At 36.8% G+C, this 11,482-nt stretch overlaps 1 protein-coding gene across 7 annotated transcripts in view; it reads left to right on the top strand.

Moving 5' to 3' along the window:
• DENND4A (DENN domain containing 4A) overlaps positions 1-11,482 on the top strand; it is a 152,246-nt gene that overhangs the window by 132,763 nt on the left and 8,001 nt on the right. For all 7 annotated transcript variants that reach the window (XM_069098266.1, XM_069098265.1, XM_069098268.1 and 4 more), the window contains 4 exons: positions 3,366-3,541; positions 3,833-3,970; positions 7,971-8,181; positions 8,454-8,708. In XM_069098266.1, the coding sequence (XP_068954367.1) occupies positions 3,366-3,541; positions 3,833-3,970; positions 7,971-8,181; positions 8,454-8,708 (780 nt within the window). The remainder of the gene's footprint in view (positions 1-3,365; positions 3,542-3,832; positions 3,971-7,970; positions 8,182-8,453; positions 8,709-11,482) is intronic.

Raw genomic sequence — 11,482 nt, forward strand, 5'->3', positions numbered from 1 at the left:
AGATTCAAATACCGTGTTTCCCCGATAATAAGACCTATCCCGAAAATAAGCGCTCCCCTTACTGTATAAGATTCCTCTAAAATAAGCCCTATTGAGATTGCTACTGTAGTGAAGGTGATCCCCTGCACTACACGCTACATTACGGTACCCTCTGTATGCACTATCCCCCCCCCCCCCCCCCCGGTGAGTGCGTCATCCTGTTCTTCCCCAGTGATTTGCTTGCTGGCGCCACTGAGAGCAGTGCTGCGGAGGAGAGCTGAGGCAGGACAACATAAGCCCTCCCCTGAAAATAAGCCCTCTGGTGTTTTTCTTTCCAAAAAAAAAATAATAAGACAGTGTCTTATTATCGGGGAAACACAGTATATGTATGCATGTATATTTGTTTTTGTTAAACCTATGTGAAATAAAAATTCGGCAAAAGACTTATTATTTAATACAGGATGCTGATAATTGTAACTGGCACTTATATAATAATTTAAGGTTTGCAGAATACTTTGCATACACCTCTTTAGTTTCCTGCAGTAGCCTCACTGAAACTCTATGAGGTAAATGCCCATTTTACAGATGAAGAAACTAAGACTCAGAAAAATTCAATGACTTACCTGTTGTCACACAGACAATAAATGTCAGAGTCAGGAATTGAAGCCGGGTCCCTCCTCTAAGCTGTAAAGCCAGCACTCATTCTGCCACACCACATTGCCTATAAAGACTAGTTGGCAATATAGTAAAAAAAAAAAAAAAAAAAAAAAAAGATTTTATATACACAGTTTACACAATATCAGTTTTATCAAAGAACCAAGCATTTTTTTTTAAGTATTAAAAGGTTATAAGAAAAAATATCTAGTTATCTTGTTTTTGGAGAGGGGATAAATTTTTGTCTTTTAAAGAAATTATTGGAAAAAGAAATGGGTGGATTAACTTGCACAAAATTCTACATAACAAAACACAGTGTGAGGCAATTAGGTGGCACATTGTATAGAGCGCTGGATCTAGAGTCAGGAAGACCTATGTTCAAATGTGACTTAAGACACTTACTACCTGTGTGATCCTGGGCAAGTCACTTCATCCCTATCTAACTTGATTTCCTCGTTTACTATAAAATGGCGAAAATTATAGCACCTACCACCCAGGATTGTTGTGAGGATAAAAGCACTTAGCAAACCTTAAAGCATTATATAAATGTTAACTATTTTTATTATTAATGACATAACCAAGATAAAAAGAAAAACAACTTATTAAAGGAAATATTTATGACATATATCTGAAGAGGGAAAAAAAACCCTGACATCAAAAATTTACAAGGAACTGATACCAATTTTTAGAAGTACTCTGTAGTTCCTGTTGGATAAATGATCAAAGGATATGAACAGATACTTCACAAAAGAAGATAAGAAAATTGAAAATAATCACCTGAAAAAATTCATTCAAGGGAATGAAAATTGGAATAATGATAGGGTACCACCTTACATCTGTCAAAATGCCAAAAATAAATAAATAAACAGAAACTACAAAAGGCATTATAGCAGGCCCTTGGGGAAACTGAGTGTCCACATATATTGTTGCCTAGACTACAAATTCATACAGTCTTTCTGGAAAGCAATCTGTTTTTCCATATTGTTGTTTGTTTTTAGTCATACCCTTTGAGCACATACTCCTAGTATTTGAAATATAACCCAGGAGCATTAAAAATTATGCAAAAATATTAATAGCTGCATTATTTATAATGAGAAGAGACATAGTATATAGTAGTGTGTGTGTGTGTGTGTATATGTATATATAGTAGATAGCAAATCAACCTTTCAATCAGGCCATGGATTCAAATTCCACTTGTGTATTGAGTGATTGTGTGTCCCTGGGCAAGGCATCTTGCAGCACCCTGGTCAGTTCTACCAGCCTAGGAAGGGCAGAGCAATTGCCCATCTGCATTATTTATTAGAGTAAGTTTGCTCGTCATGAATGCTCTTATACCAAGGAGATTACAGGTCCAAAATTCCTCCCAAATTATGTAATAGCAAAAAACTGGAAACAACCTAAATGTCCCACAGGAGAATATCTTTCTGAACAATATTTGTACCCTAAACTCAGTTACCCCACTATTATGAATATATCTAGTAGCATTATTTTAATCTGTGTAAAATATTAATAGCTACATCATTTGTAATAGAAAAGAACTGGAACAACCTAGATGTTTAACAGAAGAATGTCTAATCATACTGTGGTGTATAACAACATAGTAGAATATCAAAATGCAATTAAGACTGGTAAATGAATACTATAAGGAAACATAGAAAAAGCATGCAATAAGACAAATTTAAGAAAGCGGGACTAAACAAATGATTCTTTATCTTTGACCATATAAAAAGAAAAATATATGCACAGAGATATTGGAAAGCAATACAGAGGGAATAACTAATGAGTAGCCTGGGTTAAAAGTATGTTCAAGGGGTGGCTAGGTGGCGTATTGAGTAAAGCGCCGAGCCTGGAGTCAGGAGGACCTTAGTTCAGATCCAGCCTCAGACACTTAACATAAAAAAACTAGCCGTGTAACCCTGGGCAAGTTACTTAACCCTAATTGCCCTCCAAAAGGCAAATAGAGAGAGAGAGAGAGATAAAAAAAGTATGTTCAAATTCTATTAGTAAGATTACAATGAATTATACAGTGGTATCTAAACTGGAGTAACTTCTGATCTCCAGACAATATATAATGTTACTTTATAATAAAGTAAATACCAGTATGAATGTTGTTAACTTAGAATCTTTTTCTGATCCCTTGTCTTGGATTTCAAATTAGTGAAGTTTTATTGTACAACTGTCATATCAGCTCCATATGCCCAGTGGAATCATTTCTGAAATTCTTTTCTCTTTGTAATATCATTATGAATAATAACAATTTACCTTATGTGGTACCATAAGATTTATAAAGCACTTTCCTTACACTTCCATCCGATCCTCAGAACAAACCTTTGAAGTAGGGCAGTCAGAGTTCTCATATTCCAGGTGGAACAGCCAAGGCCCAGTAGTTTTCCCAAGGTCATGAAGCTCATAAATATCAGAACTGGGATTTTTTTTTTTTGAGGGGGGAAGGCATGGCAATTGGAGTTAAGTAACTTTGCCCAAGGTCACACAATTGACTTGCCCAATGTCACATGTAGAACTGGGATTATAATCTATCTCACTCCAGGGGAAGTATTCCTACCACCCTCAGGTGAATTCTGAATGTTAATCTTCTGATACATTTACATCTTGAATTAGGTCTTGTTTTAATTCAGTTTGTCTAGACAGCAACTCTCAAGGAATAGTTTAAGGCTTGATGACAAAAATACATAAACTACTAAAATTCATGTGAGTGTTGTTTTCCCTTGCAGGTTCTCATATCAAGCTGTTCAAGATGTCGAACTTGTGACTGCCTTGTACATGATGAAGAAATCATGGCTGGTTGGACGGCAGATGATTCAAATCTCAATACCACATGCCCTTTTTGCGGAAATCTTTTCTTACCCTTTCTAAATATTGAAATAAGAGATTTAAGACGACCTGGCAGGTAATAACCTTTCTTTTTCTTTATATTCACTAGCTATGTGACTCTGGGCAAACCACTTAAACGCTGTTTGCCTTAGTTTCCTCAACTATAAAATGGGGATAATAAAAACACCTACCTCACTGGTATGTCATGAAGGTTCAATGAAATAATTTTTTTAAGGCACTAAGTAAAGTGCCTAGTGCTATATAAATGCTACTTGTAATAATAACAATTATTATTGTTACTTAAAGAGGCACATGTTTGTATACTTTTTCTTTAAGAATTTTTAAATATTTGTCATTTACTTTGTAGGTACTTTTTAAAGTCCAGCCCCTCTACTGAGAATATGCATTTTCCATCATCATGTTCAAATCAAACAAGGAAGTCCTGTATTTCTTCATCAGCCTCAGGTGTTGCTATTTCTGCTCAAGAGAATTTTAATGCAAATAGGTAATTATGGTTATGTGATGTTACATATTTCTACCATTTTATACGTTCAATTTTAACCTTATTTGGTGCTCTTTTATAGTACAGTCTTAGGTTGTTAAACGAATAGACTGTTAAAGGAGCTGACAATTTCAGAAAGGAATTAACTGTTCTGAATTCTGTAAATAGAGCCTTAAGAAAAATGTTCACATCCTTCAGTTGTTTAAAAAAGCATTAAAATGGATCAGTAGACCACATGTTAGATTATAAACACATAAACTTTTCAGTAGAAAGGCAGTATATTGAAATGTCACCAAAATGGATTGTAAAGTTTGTAAATATAGTGTTAATGCTTTTTCAAAGGCAAAGTTTATAGAAAACTTGAAGCTTCAGTCTATTTTTTTCTTAATTCCATCTTTGAAAGAAACTAGTAAAAATATATATGCATTATTTTTACCTTTCCTTAAGGAAAAAATTTGTCCTCAAAGAAGACAAAAATACACATGAAAAATCAGATGAGGTGTCAACTGCCAAAGAAAGCCTCTCACCAAAGTTATTAGCTCAGTCTACCAGGCACTTTGTCACAACAGCTCCCTCTGGAAGCTGGTCCCAAGAGTCATCCACAAGAACCACTAGTGACTGAGGAGCTCCCTTTGAGAAAATAAGGAAAAGCAGGTTTCTGTGGTCACCTGCACAGAGTTCAGAAAGTACTCTTGGCATGTCCAAGTATTGACTCTCTGACTCTGAACGGGCCAGCCTCTCTATTAGAAGCATGCCAAAGTGCTCCTCTCCACACTACAAATTATCAGGGAGGAGCCAGTGCTCCTTTAAAATATGTAAGAAGGGCTTCCAGGTAAAAACAAAGGAAAAGGATATGCAGAGGTGGGAGGGAATTCTAAAATATGTTGAGTGGAAAAATATGCCAATGGGGGAGAAAGGGGAGAAGCATCCCTAGTCAGTAAAACACAAGAAGCCCTTTCTTCAGAAGAGACTATTCTGAATTTTTGAGACAGAAACAGCTGCTTATGATGCGAGGAATGATAATGTGAATCCATAGGGGCTGTCCAGGAAAGAGAGATCATCCAATAAGTATAGAGGGAAACAGAAAAGATTTCAGGGTAGAGGACCTGAGTTTAAACTCCAACTCCATCACATAGTTTGGGCAAAGTCACTTCCTCTCTGGGTCTCTGAGTTCAGAAAAAAACTTCAAATTATACATGATTGTGTGAAAACTTGGTCCAAACCAGTAAGAGTAAGAGAAAATCCAAGTTAAGACTGTTCTGGGATTTCACTTCACTCTGCAAATTATCAAAGATGAAAAAAAAGCAAAAAACAGAAAACCATTCGGTGTTAGAAGGGCTATAGGAAAATAGGCATACAAATACATAGCTGGTAGAGACTTTTGAATTGACCCATTCATTCTGACACTCAATTTAAAATTATGCAGAAGTGATTATGCTATCCATACGCTTTGACTCAGTGACCCCAATATCAGGCATATACCCCAAGGCCATCAAAGACAAAATATCACTAGTAGCAGTCTTTGTTTCCAATTCTTTAATGTTACAGTGGGGTATCCATCTATTGGGGAGAGGTAGGGGGAAGAAAATGTAGTCTGAGGAATCCAGACAAACAGTGGAAAGATTTACATAAATAGATGCAAAGCGAAATGAACAGAACCAAAAAGACATTGTGAAAAAGATACCCAAAAGGAAGCTGAACTGTGAGCAATTGAGAAAGCAGTGACAGTCCAGAAGATCAGAAAATGAAACCTCCCTCCTCAGGTCAGAGGGGAGGGGAACTAGCACTGAAAGAATATGGTGTGCATTGTCAGATGTCACTCTATCAGGTTTCCTTATTTAATTGATTTCCTTTGTGACAAGGGAAAATTCATTCTTAAGAGTGTGGGAGGGATTCCCCCTAGCAATGAATGAGTCATGTCAGGATATCAGTAAAAAAAAAAATTTTTTTAAGTTTGAAAATAAACAAGGAGTCATGCCAAATGAACCTTTTTTCTTATTTTGATGGGGTTACTAGTTTGGTAAATCAAGATGATGTGAAAAAAATCATTTATCTAGAAATGGATAAAAAGATATAGGCTAGATATGCTACAATTTTTTAGGTTGATTCAGAACCACTTGAATGATCAGACCCAAAGTGTAGTCAGTAATGGGGTGTTGGCAGTTTTAAAGGTTCTGGAGTGCAGTCTGTGCTTGTTTCTTGTGCTGTTTAGTTTTTTTTATCAGTGATTTGGGAAAGACATTAATGTTATACTTATCAGATATGTAGATAACACAAAACTTGGATGAATAGTTGGGAATGAGGGACAGTTTCTTTAAATACACATTTACAAGTGATATAATTTAATTAATACCTAAACTATACAAATTTTCTAAAAAACTGAGAAGGAAAATATGAAAAAATATATTTCTAACACCTAAGCTAGGAAAGGATAAACAAAGGACTATATAGACCTCTATCACTAAAAAATGTCATTTTCAAAATCTTTACATACAATTCTAATTTAAAAAACTGTTGCAATTAACTTAAACATTATTCAACTGAACAAAAATAGATGCGAGTATTGTGCTTCATTAGAACAATTCATATAAGTAGCCATATTAAAAACAAAACATCCTAAGCCACATGATTGTATCAATAAACATAAAAAAAGGCTTTTGGCAAGATTCAGTATTCATTGATGCTAAAAACTCTATAAAGTACCAACTTACCAAACCGGAAGGGAAATTAGAAATTAGAAAAAGTATTATCTAAAATTAAAAAACATTATTTGCAAATGTCAGTTTTCCCAATAAATACAGGGACAAACCAAAGATGTCCTCTTTTTTCCAGTATTGCTTGACATAATGTTAGAAATGCTTGCACACTAGTAATAAGACAAGAGAAAGAAGTTAAAGATGTAAACACTGTCAAAGAGGAGACAAAACTATCTATTTGCTAGTAAAAGATGACTTTCTTAGAAAATCCAAGAGAATCGGCAAAAAAACTAATTGAGGCAATTAAAAGCTTCAGTAAAGGGGCGGCCAGGTAGCACAGCGAGTAAGAGCACCGGCTCCAGTGTCAGAACGACCTGGAGATCGAATCCCGGGCTCAGACACTTAGCACCCACCCAGAAACACCTGGCCGTATAACCTTGAGCAAGTTACTTAAACCCCAATTGCTTAGGGGCGGCCAGGTGGCTCAGCGAGTAAGAGCACCGGCTCCAGTGTCGGGATGACCTGGATCAAATCCAGGCTCAGATACTCAGCACCACACAGAAATAACTGGCTGTGTAACCTTGAGCAAGTGTTACCCCGATTGCTTTAAAAAAAAAAAAAGCTTCAGTAAAATATCTAAATACAAGATAAATCAGCAAAAATTAACATTTGATTCTATATAGTAAAAATAAACTCCAAAAGGAAATAACAGAGAGGTTCTATTTAAACAACACCAAAATGCATAAAATATCTCAGAGTCAGTTTACCAAGATTCACTCAAAACTTATAAAAATATATTTACAAAATACTCTTAAAAACTTAAACATGACTTAAATAATTAGTGTTATATTTATTGCTCATGGTTGGAGTTCACTAATATACCAAAAATGAGCATACCTAAATTAGTTTACATGTTATTGATATACCACTAAAACTACAAAGAGGATACTTTATAGAGCTAGGCCAAATAACAACAAAATTCATTTGGAGGGAGAGGTGAGAGGCCTTGAGATTGTGACACATGAGGATTGATTGAGGTATCTGGGAAAACTTGTCCTGTAGAATAGAAGCCTTAGAGAAGTGGGAAGGGGCTAGGGTGAAAACATGGGTTTCCTCCATGAAATTAAAGTAGGTGAAGGGAGAAAGACTAGGAATAAATGGCCTCTAATTTTCTTATGATCCAGAGAGTCTATATTAGAGTACTATAAAAATGTACATTATATTATATTCCTCTGCATAAATGAATGTGTTTATTGTATTATTGTAATATAATTAAATATTGCCAATTCTTCTTCCCCTCCCCCAAGCAAATCTAAAGAGCAAGAAAATTCATGTGCCCGAAGTATTCAGATCCCTGAAGGGAGGAGACAAAATATGAGCACATCAAAATGTCCAATATTTCCAGTGGCCAGGAGCATCAGCACCTATGGTCCCTTAGACAAGGAAGAAACAGGAGGCCACAAGATTAGCCACATTGTGTCTACAGGCAGTCTGCCGGCAACTTTGCAAGGCACAACGGTATATACTTTAATATTTTTAATTTGGATACTGATCCTTCAACTATACTTTTATTTCCCTTATGCTATATAGTATTCTTAGTTTTAATTTAAATTAATTAATTTAAATTCATTATAACTTTTTTGTGGAAGTTTAAAGTCTTAGCTTCCATATGAAAATTATTACTATTCTACTTAAGTGACGAATTATATCATAACAGTTGTTTGAAAAGTATGATTCCACTTAAATGTTTTATGCTTGTATAACTGTTTTGTTTTGTTGTTTTTCAACAGGATTCACTGGGATTAGAGTGGGACCTTCCAAGTCCAGACCCTATTACTGTCCCATATCTCAGTCCATTAGTGGTATGGAAAGAACTTGAAAGTTTGTTGGAAAATGAAGGCGATAATGCAATAACAGTGGCAGACTTTGTAGACCATCACCCAATTGTATTTTGGAATCTAGTGTGGTATTTTAGACGTCTGGACTTACCCAGTAATTTGCCTGGATTGATTTTGTCTTCTGAGCATTGTAATAAGTATTCCAAGGTATGAGAGAAAAGCATATACCAAATGTGGTACTATATATATTGTTCTTTAACCTCAAAAATTATTTGCCTATTCTCAATTATTTAAAAATGGGGTTTCATTATATTTTTATTTCTTCTAGGACCTTAACAGCCATAATGACTATTTATAGCACTTTTTAAAAATGCATTCCTAATTATATTTCTTTATTCCCCTCCATTTGCTATCATTTTTATCAGTGACATGGATAAAGGCATGACTTGCAAAAGCATGACATGCTCATCCAACTTGCAGATGACTCTGGCATGAGACTAATAGCTAACACACTGGATAACAGGATCGGGATCAGGATCTAAAGAGATCTTGACTCTTGATCTCAGTGCCCAGGAGCACTGAGTAAGAAGACATGTGAAGTCTTACGCTTAGGAGGAGCAGCAACAAAAGAGCGACTCCCCAGGCACAGGATGGGGAAGGCAGAGCTTTTTTTTTTCTTTTTCAGACAATAATTTGTCTGAAAAAAACCTAGGGGTTAGAGCAGATTGCCAGTTCATCGTGAATCAGCCTTGGGATGTGGCCACAACCTCTGATCTTGGGCTCCACTGAGAGATATAACTGCCATATGTAAAGAGATGAGAGTCTTTCTGTGTTCTGCCCTGATCAAGACCTCCTCTGGACAATTTTATTCAGTTCTAGACACCCCAGAACATTGCTAAGCTAGAAAGGATTCAGAAAAGGACAGCCAGGATGGTGAAGGAACTGGAGATGTTTTTAGCCTGGAGAGGAGAATGCACAGAGGACCATGATTGCCATATTCAATATCTGAAAAACTGTCATGTGGATTAGAGACCAGATTTGTTCTATTTGATCCAAAGGGCAGAATCAGGAACGAGGATGAAAGTTGCCAGGTGTGAAATTTAGATTTTAGTGACAGGAAAAAAACAAAACAATACCTTTTGGCACAGTGAGAGCTGCTCAGAGGTAGAAGGAGTTGCCTCCAGAGTTGATGGGGGAGGTCACTGAAAGTCTTTAAGTAGAAGCTGAATGACTACTTTGAGGGGGAGAGGTAGTTAGGCTTATTTTGAGATAGAAATTCCTTTTGAGTATGGATTGGACTAGATGGCCATAGAGGTCCCTTCCAACTCTCAAATTCTATGACTCTGGTGACAGAGTAACAATAAGATAGCATAACATCCTTAATAGATGCATTGTTGTTTCAGTCAGATCTGACTCTTCATGACCCCCTTTGGGGTTTTCTTGGCAAAGATACTAGAGTGGTTTGCCATTTCCTTCTCCAGCTCATTTTACAGATGAAGAAACTGAGAGAAACAGGGCTAAAGGACTTGTCCAGGATCACACAGCTAATAAGTGTCTGAAGTCAGATTTGAGCTCAGGAAGATAAGTCTTCCTGACTCCAGGGCCAACATTTTATCCATTGTACCACCAATAGACACATTACTTACAGTTAGCTCTTTAAAGTTTACAAAGCACTTTCCTCCTAAATACCCTGTTGTAGAATAGTACAGGTATCATTATGCCCAGAACAGAATTATATCATCAGAGAGATATATGATGTGAAAATAAGTTACCATGGTACCATGAAGGCGAGGGATGACAGGTAGATGTCCCAGGTACTCTGCTGGCATCCTCTTGGACATGACCAAAGAAACCAGTCCAATATGTTAGATGGACTCCCTGGGGATTGCAGGGGGAGGTCATAGACAGGAATCTACCAGACTGGCTGCCATCTTCATCAATGGAGAGAACATTCACATCAATAAGATAACATATACGTTGTAGTCTTAAGTGTTAGAGAACAGTTACCACCTCTTGAGAGCTCATTGACAACCTCCTCTTCAGAAGATACATCATGAGGTCCCACAAATACATTTTTTGGCATATTGGGCCACTTCTTATCTCTTCATTAAAATGAAATCAATATGTTTTAAAATTAACATGAGCATCTTAAGTAGCACTTGACCCTATTGTAGGTTCTATTAGGTAAGCCTTTAATTAGATCATAGAATCACAAACACCCCCTTTCCTCATTTTCTAGATGAAGGTACTGGAGAGCCAGAGCAGTGAGCGACTTGCCTCAGGTTGCACAGTAAGTTAGTGATGGCTAGGACCAGGAACCATGTACACTTGTCTTTTCACTACCACTGTCTAGCTTTAGACATTTAAAAAATTTTAACTTTTCAGACATTTTTACCACTGGTACTGTACCTTAATGTGAAAGGTGTTTTAATTTTAATGTTGATGCATTTACTTTGTGACAGTATAGCACAGGGGTGGGGAAACTGCGGCCTTGAGGTCCCATTTGGCAAGGGCCATACTTGAGGACCTAGAGGGCCACATTGTACCTCAAGGCCATAGGTTCCCCACCCCTGGTATAGCATAATTAAGATTTCTTTTTTGTTGTTCAGTTGTTTCCGACTCTTTAGCACCTGATACAGTTTTCTTGGCAAAGATACTGGCATGGTTTGCCATTTCCTTTTCCAGTGGATTAAGCAAACAGGTTAAATGACTTGCCCAGGATCACATAGCTAATTAGTATCTAAGGATAGATTTGAACTCAGGTCTTCCTGACTCCAGGCGCTCTATCCATTGATAGCTACCTCCTTACCATACTGTCATGGGGTTTTCTTGGTAAAGGTACTGGAAAGCGGAGAAAAGAAGGAAGCACACAGGCCCCCAAAAATCACCTTTTGGCCTTTCCTGCCTTTCTTTTGGGCTCTCTCTCTCTCTCTCTCTCTCTCTCTCTCTCTCTCTCTCTCTCTCTCTCTCTCTCTCTCTCT

The sequence above is a fragment of the Petaurus breviceps genome, unplaced genomic scaffold, assembly GCF_028583685.1.
Source record: "Petaurus breviceps papuanus isolate PSGF00001 unplaced genomic scaffold, PetGlider_PUasm1.0 37, whole genome shotgun sequence".
In the NCBI taxonomy this organism is placed as follows: domain Eukaryota; kingdom Metazoa; phylum Chordata; class Mammalia; order Diprotodontia; family Petauridae; genus Petaurus; species Petaurus breviceps.